General features: G+C 36.9%; 1 protein-coding gene across 2 annotated transcripts in view; it reads right to left on the bottom strand.

Annotated features, from left to right (window-relative positions):
* The window catches only part of LOC112047244 (uncharacterized), a 350,719-nt gene that overhangs the window by 80,385 nt on the left and 254,751 nt on the right, over positions 1-15,583 (bottom strand). For both annotated transcript variants that reach the window (XM_024084289.2, XM_052882394.1), the window contains exon 5: positions 10,672-10,805. In XM_024084289.2, the coding sequence (XP_023940057.2) occupies positions 10,672-10,805 (134 nt within the window). The remainder of the gene's footprint in view (positions 1-10,671; positions 10,806-15,583) is intronic.

Below are 15,583 nucleotides of genomic sequence, written 5' to 3'. Positions count from 1 at the left end.
TGCAAATCTGCTCATTTCTGATTCGATCACGCAGAGAGACTCAAAGTATAAGCTCGTTCCATCGCTCGCTGCGTGACTATGAGGCCCATAGTTAGTGACCACATCTAGAAAGCGCAGTGTTGGTCAACCCCCTACCAGGTGGACTGACGACATCAAGCGAGTCGTAGAGATTCGCTGGAATCAGGTGGCTCAAGATCGTGATGTTTGGAAGTCCCTACAAAAGGCACATGTCCTGCTGTGGATGTCCATCGGCTGATATGATGATGACGAATCAAAAGAATAACTACTGACACTCAGTTGAAACTACTGCAGCTAGCAAGTTCATATATGGACATTAGTTTCTTGAGTAGTCTGAAAAATTTAACCTATGGTGTTTAGATAGTAAGGATTTTCAAAATCTCAACTTCAATGAGATCAATAAGCTCACAGATTAATCTACCAACTAATTTTAGATAACAACCCATTGTCTAATAACTATTTGACAGAGATGACTTAGAAAAATATCCACGAACGCAGCATCACCATAAATGCCAGTAAAGTTATAGGTAGATGAAGCTTAATACATATGGTATATAAGGTTGATGGGAAAGCACAGCACTTAAGAAAACAAAGTACAAAATCTTTTGGGTATCTAATGGTTTTCCAAACAACATCAGGTGGTACAAGTATCTACAAATAGGTACGTAAGTTCCAGCAATATTTTTTAAAAAGAAATATAATATTATAGTTAACCTCCTAACAAATATATAGAAACTGTGCCTTATCACTAAATAGCATATAGGTAGGTACCCTTACCCTTTTACGGACTTTGCAAGACAAATAAAAGTTCTAAGTTCCAGCATCTTTGCGCTGTTTCATTGTTTTACCAACAAATTGTTCTTATTTGGAAGAGATCTCCTCTATCTGTGTGTTTTACTTGTTTATCTGATTCTCCGCTGTTTCTAGAGGCCTTATCTTGATTGCTTCTTTCTGGAAATATTCACTTTTTAACCAGTAATTCACCAAATATACAAAAATATTTAAATGAAACACTGAATGTAGAAAGTGTGTTTAAAATGGTCCTAGACGTTGGGACCAATCTTCTTTCGAAAATTTCAGACGTACATAATATTATTATGACATACGAGTCACCTTCATCCGCCCTTAAACCTCTTTAATCCAACCCTATCGCAGAATCCGTACTTAGTGGATACCTACTAACTATAATCTACCTCCCTGCCCAATTTCGGCTTTGTACATCAATCGGTTTTCGAAATTTCGTGATGAATGACCTTTCGCATTTATATAATACTAATGGACGCCCTTAACTTCATCCGCGTTGAATTTAGTTTTATGAAATCTATTTCCATTCCAAATTTCAGCCAAATCGCTTCAGTAGCACCATCGTAAAGGAGGAACAAAAAAACACATACGTACACACAAACTTTCACCTGTAAAATATTTATGTGATACCCGTGTGAAGCCAAAACGGGCCGCATGTTTTGTATAAACAACGTTCACAGTTGTTGTGTATTTAGTAACAGCATTGCACCCGTGCGAAGCCGGGGCGGGCCGCTAGTTATATATACAAACCTTCCTCTTCACTCTATCTATTAAAAAAAGCCGCATCAAAATCCGTTGCGTAGTTTTACAGATTTAAGCATACTTAGGCCATAAGCGACTTTGTTTTGTACTATGCAACAATGAAGATGACGTAGTTTTAAGTCTAATAATACAGGAAATCTATAATAATACTGTAAAGCTGAAGAGTTTGTTTGTTTGTTTGATTGAACGCGTTAATCTCAGGAACTGCTAGTCCGATTTGATAAATTCTTTCAGTGTTAGATAGCCCATTTATCGAGGAAGGCTATAGGCCTATATAGGATATAAATTATCCCCGTATTGCTACGGGAACGGAAACCACGCGGGTGAAACTGCGCGGCGTCAGCTAGTAACTAATATAGATACTCACTTTATACAGTTGGTAAGGATAAAAAACCCAGTTGTGCTCAAAACTACACAAAACGATATCCTAACAAAGGGTCCCGACTTAATTATTATCAGTTAGTGCGGGCAAGGAAATAAAGGACAATGGTCTATTTCCAAACAAATTTTTGCTGACATTTTTTTTAAGCGTCTATGAATGAAAAAAATATAAAATGATAGATAATTATTTTCTTAACAATTTATTCTCATGGTTTAATATTATGTGAAGTCTGGAATTCGAGATATTTATGTTTGAAGTTTTAGAGGTTATGTTTTGTCAACAACGAATAGAGACCTACTTTTTAAATTGAAGTCTTAATTATTCCATGATTATGAAGCCGGGTATATGGGTTCGATCGAAGAACATAAAAAGTAGGTTTGATCCCCATTTTTCTCTTAGACATGGATAATATATATACATACTTTATAAAAATGAACCTTCCTAATTAAATCTAAAAACCAACGTGGAATTTAATACAATAGTGTTTTAAGTCAGTAGTTTAGCGGGAGAATCGGTGTCCATAAACATAAGCGGTCGTTAAAAAAGATTGTAGGTACAGAAAATCAGTTGATAAGTATCGGAAAAATGCAACAAGATTTACAAGACGCTTAAGTACGCAAAACAACGAAATTACGACGCGATGTGACAACTGACTGACAGTTCACAGTTGAATTGATAGTGCATGACTTGTCATAGGAACACGTAAAAGTATCGATACTTTATAGTATCGATTAATGATTATCGATCTCATTCCGATACTGTTATTTTTGTAATCAATAAGTAATCTTCAGGAAATTACTTACTATTTTTACTTACGTTTTACCTTTATTTAAAATCATGTCAAACATACTTAAACAATAAATACGTTTGTAAACACTTGTTCCTTTCCTTTGATTATTAAAATATATCATATGGCTTACTGTTGGTAATAATTGTTATTAACATGTTTGACTATTATATTTTGTTTATTTTATTACTTAAATGTAAAATGCTGCTAATTAAGAGTGAACTTTAGCAGTATTTTGTCATGATTAGAAATAAGTAATTTAAATTAAATAAGTGTACCTATTGCATTTAAATTAATTACTATTACTTGTTTGAAAATCAAAATATTTTATATATATTTCAAAATAATTATATTAATTCGTCATAAATATTATTGTTTGTTCTACTGAAATTAAACTGATGTCATTGAATACGTGTAGTTCAATGACGATATTTTATTCGATTCGATACTGGCTTTTCGGTATCGTGCGCGTCCCTAGTTGTCCGATATATGCAATATTGGTATAAATAGTATGGTTGCCATACTCAATTATTTAAATGTAATTGATGTGAATATATTTTAGTTTTTGGACTTAATTAGACCTTTTGCTCTGTTTCAAAAAATTAAATAAATTATTTTCTACAAACTGTAATAGTTTACATTAGTAGACGCTTATGAATTCTATCAACAAACACCAGACCATTGTCCTTCCACTTTGTTAAATTTTACTACACCCTAACCGACTATAGCAACCCCCGTATATCGTGATAAAGCCCGTGTAAGCCTCGTCCCATATCTCTTTGTTTGCGGAACTTTATTTATTAACTGGTCTTAGCCGCCGGCGATTGTCGCTCCGTCGATATTTACTAATTTAGAGCCCTGGGAACGTTCGGGGATTACGAATTTGTGTTGTAAGCCAAAACACTGTGTGGTTCAAAGCTCAGCATTTAGCATTTAGCAACAGAGCTAAGGGATATGAGCCAGAAGTCATAAACACATTTCGAATGGAATATTTCGTGTAATTGCATGGATACCTAATGAAGTGTCTGTACAAGTAATAGGGATGATGATAGTTTTTGAAATTGTATATAAATTAAAAGTACCTATGCTATTAGTAAAGCAATTTAACAGGGTATCTGTGATCATTACTTTCGTGGCTACAGGGATTTGCGGCTCTGTCACGGATTCCTGAAAAACGCTTCATACAAAATGATACGAATTAATGACGTCGTAGGTACATAATGATAGTTAGATTTATATGGGCGTTCAAAAAAAATACTAATATCTTTGCTATTTGTTCGTACCAATATGTTAGTTATTATGTTTACAGTTCATTTATTAAAAAAAATTAACATTGACCTTATTTACCCGAATAATAACATTGACCTTTACCCGAGTATCATAAAAATCAATAAATTCAAACCTAGTCATCATCCCCATTACCTAAAGTTCAAATTAACAGCTTTTCACTAAATGCAGAAAAATAACTTATTTCAAAAATCTAATTTTTAATACTTTTGTCTGTCTATTGATCCGGCTTATCTCATAAATGAATAGACTGATTTTATCAGGACAATTATTAGCAGATAGCTAATGTTATACGATAGCCCAGTGGATATGACCTCTGTCTCCGATTCTGAAGGGTGTGTGCATTTTAAGAAATTAAATATCACGTGTGTCAAATGGTGAAGGAAAAACATCGTGAGGAAACCAGAGAATTTTCTTAATTCTTTGCGTGTGTGAAGTCTGCCAATCCGCATTGGGCCAGCGTGGTGGACTATTGGCCTAACCACTCTCATGAGAGGAGACTTGAGCTCAGCAGTGAGCTGAATATGGGTTGATAATGATGATGATGATGACGATGTTATAAATCGTAACATAGGCTATATTTTTCACCTAATTCCCAAGGGAATGGGAACTACCTGCCATTCCATTATATATTTAAACATACGAATACAAAACAAATAAACTCTTTCTTTACTTTCCTCTGCTCTTTTTGTATCAGTCTGTTACTTAATGTTTTGTAATATTTTTACATACTGTTAATAATTTGATGTTTTATAAGAATAATATCGACTAAAAAGATTTAAAAAGTATAAAAACCGACTCAAGTTTATGTGCATCGGGTTAGCAAGCAACGGAATATAAATATCAAAAAGTCTTACAAAGACGACATTGTGTTTTTAAACATTCAAAGTCTTATTGGATTCCCAGATAGAATATTTACGAGATATGGATTTGAGAATGTGCATACGGTTCGTTGAATGGATTATTTAAGCGAGATGCGAGATGTCTGAGTGGGGTATGACATTTTGTGTACTAGATTTATTTTCGTGCAACGATATTATATTATACTAGCTGACGCCGCGCGGTTTCACCCGCGTAGTTCACGTCCTCATAGGATTACGGGGATAAAATATAACCTATATCCTTCCTCGATAAACGGGCTATCTAATACTGAAAGAATTTTTTAAATCGAACCAGTAGTTCCAGAGATTAGCGCGTTCAAACAAACAATCAAACAAACTCTTTAGCTTTATAATATTAGTACAGATATATAGATATTATATATTATATTTTATAGTTTTTTATAAGCACGATCAACTATATATATTTTATAACTATAGACTTTAGACATGTTACGTGCCCACAAAATCACCTCAAAAATTGAGTCGAATTTAGATGCTCCACTGAGCGCACACATGCACAATTATGTGTTTAAATTCATTATATATTTATGTATATACAGTTTTTAAAGTTCCTAAACACACAACTCGCCATTGTATAAATATATTTAGGTATTATTTGTATAAATAACTTTCGTTGTATAGTATGCGACTCAGTGAAATTCAAGTATTTTACTTACTCAACGAATAAGCCACGCTATTCGTAAGTGTTATAGAATAGTATTTTTATACTGTATAAAAGTATAAATAAAGCAATTCGTTCGAAATTATTCCCTAACCATTCCAAAATATTCAAAAATGCACAACGTTAATGTTCAAGTTTTCACTTCTGCCGGCACTCCCGGAGTCCAACCCGTTCTTTTTTTTTATAATCTACCGTGCCCCAAATACCATAGATGCCTACCTACTTATGATAAAAGCATGGGCTGTCAGTATTTCACCTATCATAAAATGAAAAAGATCAGACCATTACAGGCCCTAACATCAATATTTTGTCATTGCATCTGGTAACAAGTGACACTATGAATACCTACTGTAAACAATCATTATCAACCCCGATATTCGGCTCACTACTGAACTCGAGTCTCCTCTCAGAATGAGAGGGGTTAGGCCACTAGTCCACCACGCTGGCCCAATGCGGATTGGCAGACTTCACACACGCAGAGAATTAAGAAAATTCACTGGTATGCAGGTTTCCTCACGATATTTTTTTGTTCACCTTCACCGTTTGAGACACGTAGTATTTAATTTCTTAAAAGGCACACAACTGAAAAGTTGGAGTTGCATGCCCCGGACCGGATTCGAACTCACACCCTCCGGAATCGGAGGTCATATCCACTAGGGTATTACGGCTGTAAACAAACATATAATAAGTGTATAAATATAGTTTCAAGTTTCGGAAATTTCCCCAAACTATGTCCTTACGTGTGACTGTGAATTTGTAATAAAGGAAATCCAATTCTGCGCATATTTCGGCTTTCCAGGTCAAGCGATTTCAAATTCCGACGATATAATAGATTTAAACACTGAATTTCATTTCACAATGAACTCGGGGTAAAATATAGTTATAGCCCACTTGCACCCGGGCTATGAATATCAATTTATTGTTAAGTGTTAGAAGGAGAAAACCGATTTTTTGATTTAATTTTCCTAGACCGGCCATCCAATTCACTATCTACATACTGTATGATAGTTGATAGTCATGAAGGGTTGTCAGTAGGACCGGATGACATATTTTATCCATACACTCAATTTGAGTCATCATCATCATCATATCAGCCGATGGACGTCCACTGCAGGACATAGAATGTCATGAAATTATTAATTAAACTCTCCATCATGTCATTAATATTCTCTTTCAGTGCGCTTTTCAGACCAAACTCGAGTATATTTGCAGACATTCGTTTGTTCTTCTCCACTTTCACTCCCCGATAACTTTTGAACGGCTCAACCGATTTTCATTATATATATCTAAAAACAGGGTTAAGGGATCCCTTGACAGTTAACTAACGCTCCCCTTTTCCCCACAAGTCACTCTCCCCGCCTATCCTAAGTAACCTACAAAGAATTACACAACAAGAAATGTGGACGTCTCGAACGCCACGAGTATACAAAAGCCGACTGTACGACGAGCGCCTTATCGCAAGTGGTTCCCGCCAATTGATCGCTACCCCTCTCTAACTCCCTACTCTTTACGGAAACAAGTCAACACGAGATCGAGCGACGTCACGTCCGTCTCAGACTACTATTTCCTACAATATAGTATATAGCACTCACAAATAAGTGGACTTTCTAGTGGTAAAAGAATATTCAAAATCGGTTCAGTAAATTCAGAAATTACCCGCTACAACACCGAAAACTTTACCTCTTCATAATTTTAGCATAGAAAATAGAAAAATGAATTGGTACGTAACATATATTCTGTTCGTCCGTAAAAATAATAATTTCGTATTATACCCATTTCAAAACATCGTAAAACTGTTTATGAATGAAACCAATGAACCGATACAAATACTAGAATTGTATTGTATGGAATACAATAGACATTCTCTAGAAAAGACGCACTCAATATTTGTACCGTTCACAATTGAATTCGCTCGACACGAATCGAGCATTGTTAGGGGCAGGAGGACCCGATTTCGTATTATAACAGCTTTAGTTTGCAACTGAATCTAAATAGATCGTAATATTTTTTGTTAAACGTACAAAATTGAATAAATTTACACGTATGACCCTAGCAAACGCCCCGCGATTCACCGTGAGAATAAGGGTGTAAAATGTAGCCTTTGTTAATATCAGTGAAAGTCCTATCAAAATCGGTCAGCCATTTAATAGATTAGGAAATAACATACATACACAATTATGAAAAAGAAAAACATTATTAATCACTGCCTGTCGCAATAAATTCGAAGACTACATAACAAATTTTCAAGTGGTTTCTTAGTGTTGAAAACTATCACACTAATATTATAAAAGCGAAAGTTTGTCTGAAAGTGTGTAAGCGTGTAAGTGTGTATATTTCTCCTTTGCAGTGCTGCTACTTAAGCGATGTAGCTAAAATTTGGAATGGAAATAGATTTTACTCTGGACTAACACATAGGCTACTTTTCATCCCAAAAATATCCGTGGTTTCCGCTGTATTTGTGAAAAACTGAATTCCACGCGGACGAAGTCGCGGGCGTCCGCTAGTGAGTAATATTTGAGATAGAGTGATTCATGAAGCAGATTTCGGTACATAATTTGTCAATATTTTGTGTACATCGGATGTATGGATATTGAATAATTAATAAATTGTCGGATTTGTCGGAAAAAGAGCTATGAGTCGAGAGTATAAGCCGTCTATGAGCTTTTATCTAAAACGCTGCCTAATCCTGTTGAAGGTATTATAAAAACTTGCACGGTGGAGTATTCCTGTTTAATAGATCTACAAAAAAACCTTGATGGCATAGCATATTTAACATAAACCCTCATTCGCACGAGAGTTTTGTTACGGACGTTAAAAAAGTGTTTAAATATAGTAAGTATAGTTAAATGGAGATCTACTTCCAACGACCAAAATTGAAAATGCAACACTGCTCGATAAAAAGCGTCGTGTTTAAAAACGCTGTCGTGTAAAAATATACTTCAAAACGCTTTTCTTGTAATTGAACGCCTTTTTATCGACTGTTAAAAAAGCTCTCGTGTGAATGAGGGCTAAATATTATGATAACTTAATACACCCATTAAATCTTCTAAAAATAGTTGTGAGAAAAGTCGCGGGTATTTATTAGTTAACACGAAAGTAAGCAAATTACTTTATTTATTTAAATAAGTAAAATATTTCACGTCCATTAAATATCGTTCTCAATAAATTGTGCTTAAACAACATTTCACTTTATAAACTTTCCCGTGCCACCGACGAATGCGCCTCGATAAAAGGGGAGAGACTCATTAATCAGGCACGTCGTGACGTCACGTCGACGTCACCGTGCGCCGCTGACGTCAGCGACTAACTGATAATTGCTTGTAAGGGTGCATTTCGAGCGACTTTCTACAATTTAAACACGATGTTTTAGAAAAAGAATAGTAAAGAAACTGTTAACACTTTATAAGACCGTTTTCAGAAAAGAACTACATAATATTCGAATATTATGTAGACAAATATATGTGAGTGTATCATCATCATCTTCTTTACCTTGTCCCACTTAAGTGGGGTCGGCAAAATATGTCAATTTTTGGCTGGTGGGAGGCTTCGACTGTGGATAGTTACCACCGTACCGCCAAGCGATTACGGTGGTAACTATGTCGTTTAGAAACCGAAAGGGGTATGGATTTTCATCCTCCTCCTAACAAGTTAGCCCGCTTCCGTCTTAGATTGCATCATCACTTACCAACAGGTGAGATTGTAGTCAAGGGCTAACTTGTAAAGAATAAAAAAAAAATCTCTTCGCAAACAATACTAAGCAAGCACATTCCCTAGTAATGTGTCCTACCCTGCCGCCCTGCTACGCTACCCTGAGGTATTATTTATGAGCTGAATTTTTTTTAATTAAAACAACCGTTAGTGACTAAACGCCCCGTATGGGTTCGAAACTAGTCGGGCATACTCCGACATTATATTGTATAACGTGATTTTAAGCCTTGTTTCATATAAATTAATTTGAATGTGTATGTAATTTTACATTCAACCATAACCTTCTATAGAACACAGCAACGCTAGGGTAGGAACGTGTACAAATTGTACAAATGGAACATCCCTCCAATACAGTTTCGTAACAAGTACTCAGGGTAGCCAGTGCATTTTGATGTCTTTGAAGTAGACTGGTCGACCGAGCTCTGTTACAAAAGAAGTCTAGAATAAATTTTTTTTGAATATGCACACTGGACCTACGGATCCGAAACTTGGTCGCTATCTATGGGCCTTATTAGAAGGCTCACTAAGCAGGCGATGGAGCAAGCTATGCTTGGAGTATTGCGTGATCGAATGAGAAATGAAGAGATCCTCAGACGAACCAGTTTTACTACATGGTGAACCAAAGTCACTGACATAGCTCAGTGATTCGCAAAACTGAAGTGATCCCAATGGGCAGGCCACATAGTTCGAAAGAGCCGATGGACGTTGGGGTCCCAAAGTGCTGGAATGGCGACCCCGCATCGGAAAGCGCAGTGTTGGTCGACCCCCACTAGGTGGACCGAGGACATCAAGCGGGTTGCAGGAAACCGCTGGATGCTGGCGGCTCGAGACTGTTATGCTTGGAGGTCCATGTATAATTGTAATTCTCTCATAATCATTCTTCATCTCATAAATATGTAATTCTCTTTCCACTTATAATTTTAAAATTTTAAAGTTCTCGTTTAAATTTTTTCTTTTGGTTTTTGTCAAAATGTGTAAATTCAAATTTATATTTTGTTTTTTTCTTTCTATTTGTGAATTTTAATTTCTATTATTCGCACGACCTATACTTTTTGCATGCTGTGGCTACCTATAAGTAAAATTATATGTGTTATGCTACCCTTATTTGTAAAATATTTTGTATGTGTTCATATAATTTTGTTGGTGGTCCAAATAAAAAAATAAAAAAAAATAAAATAAATAAATAAAATAAATAAATAAATAAAAGGCCTGTGTCTAGCAGTGGACGTCTATCGGCTGATAATGATGACACTGTAAGCACGACCGTCCTGCTCTAGCACTTTTGATCTAGCCAGCTAGACACGTCTAGGATGGTCAGAATTTCATGCTTCTGGTGCTATTGATAGGTTTGGACACTCACATCTCTTCCGTTGAGTAGCCAAGTGAGGTTAGCGGGCGGGTCGGCGGGGGGAGAGGTGCACTGCGCGCGCAGCGAGTCGCCTGATGCGTACCAGCCCTTCTCCGCTTTGATTGTCGGCTTGTCTGGTGGTAATTCTGTGGACAACGAACATAAATAAAAACCAATTTCAAAACTACATCATCAGCATAATATCAGCTGATGGACGTCCACTGCAGGACATAGGCCTTTTGTAGGGACTTCCAAACATCACGATCCTGAGCCGCCTGCATCCAGCGAATCCCTGCGACTCGCTTAATGTCGTCAGTCCACCTGGTGTCGACTAATACTGCTCTTGGAACCCCAACGTCCACTGGCTCTACGAACTATATGTGCCCCGCCCATTGCCACTTCAGCTTCGCGACACGTTGAGCAATGCTGGTGACTTTGGTTCTTCTGCGGATCTCCTCATTTCTGATTCTTAGTCTGATGACGATTGACCACGCCTACGGCACTTACAGAATCAGAAAAAAAATTCTAGTAAACTTTTTAAAATATCCTAAATGTTTAATGGGTGACTTATTTAAGAGACAAGCGTACTTTATATAGAAGCAGTTTTCGCTTGAATTAACGGGCAAAAGAGTAACGGAATTACCGAGTCGCAGTTATTTCGCGCAAGATTTATCTAAAAAATAAAACATGCCGGCATCCAACGAACCGTGAACGTCAATACAGTGTTTCGAAGCAAAGTTAACGAGTGAAGCATGTCGAACGTCGTCTCGCAAATATTGCTTATAGAACGAAAGCCTGCTGTAGCCAGACATACCTTACCGTACCATCGAGCATACCTTACCGTACTAAGCGATTTAGCGTTTCGGTACGATGTTGTATAGAATGTTAATGGGATGTGGATTTTACTACACCATTGATAAGTTCCTTAAAGATAAGGAGCTTTGAGACCATTAGATGAGCTTCCACCTACATACAGGAAGTAAAACTATAAGAAATTGTAATGTTATTTTTAATTGTAAATTATAATACTGTATGATTTTTTTTTAAAAACTGCAACTGTTGAGTTTCTTGCCGGTTTCTTCTCAGCAGAACCAGCCTTCCGAACCGGTGGTAGAATCTTTACAAATCGTCAACTGACGTGTCATAAGTGCTTGTAAACTGAGCCTACGTGAAATAAATGAATTATGAATTTTGAATTCTACTCCGAACAAGCTAGCCCGTTTCAATTTATTTTATTATTTGGTAAGATTGTAGGTCAAGGGCTAATTTGTAAAGATTAAAAAATTCGTAATTTTTTAATGTTCTCAACGGCATATCATGAGAAATCATTTCCCTAGTCGCCAGACCCTTAGTTTCGTGGCATTCTCCGCTAGAGACACTTAAAATTTCTTTAAAAGATCTATAACTATGTTTTTCGAAGGGTTGTCGCGAAGCTAAATAACTAGGGACACGGTTTTTCATAGTGTGGCGGGGAAAATATTAAAAGAAATATGCTTTATAACTACCTATTTATATTGAAAAAATCACAGGTATGCAAATTTTCTCACGATGTTTTTCCTTCACCGTTTGAGACACGTAATATTAAATTTCTTAAAATGCATATAACTGAAAAGTTGGAAGTTTTTTTTTTAGTTAGCCCTTGACTACAATCTCACCTGATGGTAAGTGATGATGCAGTCTAAGATGGAAGCGGGCTAACTTGTTAGGAGGAGGATGAAAATCCACACCCCTTTCGGTTTCTACACGGCATCACGCTAAATCGCTTGGCGGTACGTCTTTGCCGGTAGGGTGGTAACTAGCCACGGCCAAACCTCCCACCAGCCAGACCTGGACAAATTAAGAAAATCTCAGTCCGCCCAGCCCGGGATCGAACCCAGGACCTCCGTCTTGTAAATCCACCGCGCATAGGTGCATGCCCTGGACCGGATTCGGCCCTACACCCTCCAAACCGCAGGAAGAGGACTGGGCGTCATCATCTCACCGAATCTAATATGTCCCCGCGAAGCGAAGTAGGTACATTTTTAGCATCATAAGCATGGATCAATACACGGATGGATACTGTGTGAAAGATCAACATAGATCAAACGATAAGTTTGTGAAAGGTTCGTGGATAGTTCCACTAAAACTAACAGTAGCTACCTTCAGTCCAAACGGATTAGAACATATCTCTGCTGAATCTCCGCACGCCGTCGAGTACTTTGAGTTAAATGCTCCGACCCTCTCGCGGGCACGTATGTTTGCCGATTTAGTTAAACGAAAACTGGTTTTCCGTTAGTATACTTATTACTTACTCCCGACTACCTAGTATTTAGGTACTGGCGGTAACGCTGAAACTATATTAAGGTAATTTGTGTATTCCTGTCATACATGATGTAATTGTAACTTTTTTATATTTATTTCCTTTATTTTGTTGTCTTCACTAGCAGTACATTTTAATGGCTCATTGCATTAATAGAGAAAGGACTTGGAGCTTAGACCCACAACACCACTTCTAACTGTTTGACAGCATGCTCTAAAATGCGGAACGGAACGCTAAATCGCTTGGCAGTTCGTCTTTGTCGGTAGGGTGGTAACTAGAAACGGCTAAAGCCTCCCACCAGCCAGACCCGGACCAATTAAGAAAACCTCAATTGGCCCAGGTGGGGATCGAACCCAGGACCTCCGTCTTGAAAATCCACCGCGCACACCACTGCTCCACGGAGACCGTCAAAGGGTTTAGGGTTATCCGGTTAAAAATCTTTGTCTATTCCTTATTAATAAAATCTCTATGCTTTATTATCTTCACTAAGACATACAATATTTCATAAAAAAAAACAAACAAGTATTTTGTACACACTTTCGCGACACTTTCTTTATGTTTGCAGAACGAAATCGATTGAAAAAAACAATAATATCTAATGTTAGCGAAATTTCCCTAAGCCTGGCATTTGTCTCCTCAGGAGCTACTAAGCAAACAATAACATATAACACACGGGCATAGCCGAGCCCCCGTTATGTTGGTCTGAGAGCCTGCCAGAGCTAGACGTACTTCATTTTATGATGGCTGAGAATTTGTCAGCCTGTGCTCCTATCATGGCTTAAACACTGCAGACATTAATGTAGTTTAGACTGATGACTTAAGAAGTTAGCAGATTTTAAGGGTCCAGACATTCAATGGTCCAAGTATTTTTATTTAAATACTTGGATAGTTGAATGTCTTTTTATTATTTTATTAGCCGTGATAGCCCAGTGGATACAATTCCGGAGGGTATGGGTACGAATCCGATCCGGGGCATGCACTTCCAACTTATTTGTTGTGTGCATTTTAAGAAATTAATTTCCTCAGGATGTTTTTCCTGCACCGTGATATTTAATTTCTTAAAATGCACACAACTGATAAGTTGGAGGTGCATGCCCCGGACCGGATTTGAACACACAATATATCCACTGGACTATCACGACGACACTACAAATTTTTAGTCATCATAAAATAAAGTAAGTCTGGCTATCGTACGTTCTCGTTCTATATTGTATTTCATCCCGATTCAACAAGCGGATTTGTGTAAAGAAAAGAGAAAAACATTCCAAATAAAGTGGGTATTACGAGGCGACCCCACGAAGCGCGACGCACTTTTTCATCAAACAAAGATATTGGAAAAGACTTTCGTGTTGTTAAAAAAGACGTTTGCTCATCAAAAAACCATGTGTAGCTAAACAACTTTACTACATAATAAATATCGAATATTATGTTCTGTGTGTAAAACGATCAATAAAAAAAAATACGCAGATTTCTGAATAGAAAAGAAGTCGGTAATACATAACGCACATTTCTATCAAACGAATTTTTAGCGAAATTACTTAAGGTGTAACTAAAAATCCACATATGGTTTTCAGCAATTTCGCAATTATTTTCTATCGGATAAAGATAATAAGATCGTGTTTTGAAAATAACCATCAGGCCAGAAATACGATTTATTACAATCAGAATTTTACTCAAAATGATATGAGTTATAGATTTCACAGATAATCGCAATCTTTCAGCTCGATTTAGCTATACATAGCGCCTTAATATAAAGTAAATAGAAATACATATATTTACAAGAAGTAAATATCTAACTGCTCACACAAAGGCAAATTGAAAAAATCAAGATCCTGCCTTATTTAATAGTCTTTGCATATGCAATAGGTTATTGAACTTGGGCGCTACTTGGAGTGAAGTCAACATTTACTTATTTAATCGTCAATCTCTGAAACTATCTGGAAAATCCGACAAGGATTGAGAAAATTATTTTTGTATAGCCAGACTCCTGAGGTCTTAGGCTTACTTTAATTAGGGATGGAAGTATCATCATCATGATCATATCAGCTGATGGACGTCCACTGCAGGACCTAGGCTTTTTGTGTTTGTGATCGTGATGACTTCCAAACATCACGATCCTGAGCCGCTTGCATCCAGCGAATCTCTGCGACTCGTTTAATGTCGTCATTCCACCTGGTGGGGGGTCACATACTGCTCTTTGTAGTGGGGGGTCGTACTTTGAGGGAAGGATAGGTTGTATGAAAATCTGTTCTCTAAAATCCCAAGAGTTGTCCACGTAGACGAAGTCACAGACTCACCTTGTTAATTTTAGTATTACAATATTTGGTTTTTTTTCAATATTTCTCCTATAAGAGGATTATATAAACAAAAGGGAAAATGTGCTAAACAAAGTGGGTATTACGAGGCAATTCTAAGAAAAATACGCGACGTACTTTTAACTTCAAACAAATATATCGACTAGGACATAACAGACAATACGTGCTCATTAAGAAAATAAACGAACAAAAGACACGAAGTTAATTTTACTTGTACATGTTTCGTATATGGTTCGCTTATTTTCGTCGACGAGAAACGGAGAAGGTTTTCACGTCAATATTTATAATACTGAATGCTGGATTTTACGCT

This window comes from Bicyclus anynana, chromosome 7 (genome assembly GCF_947172395.1).
Source record: "Bicyclus anynana chromosome 7, ilBicAnyn1.1, whole genome shotgun sequence".
NCBI lineage: Eukaryota > Metazoa > Arthropoda > Insecta > Lepidoptera > Nymphalidae > Bicyclus > Bicyclus anynana.
Note: the sequence above shows the minus strand (reverse complement) of the source record. Positions and strands in the feature narration are given on the sequence as shown.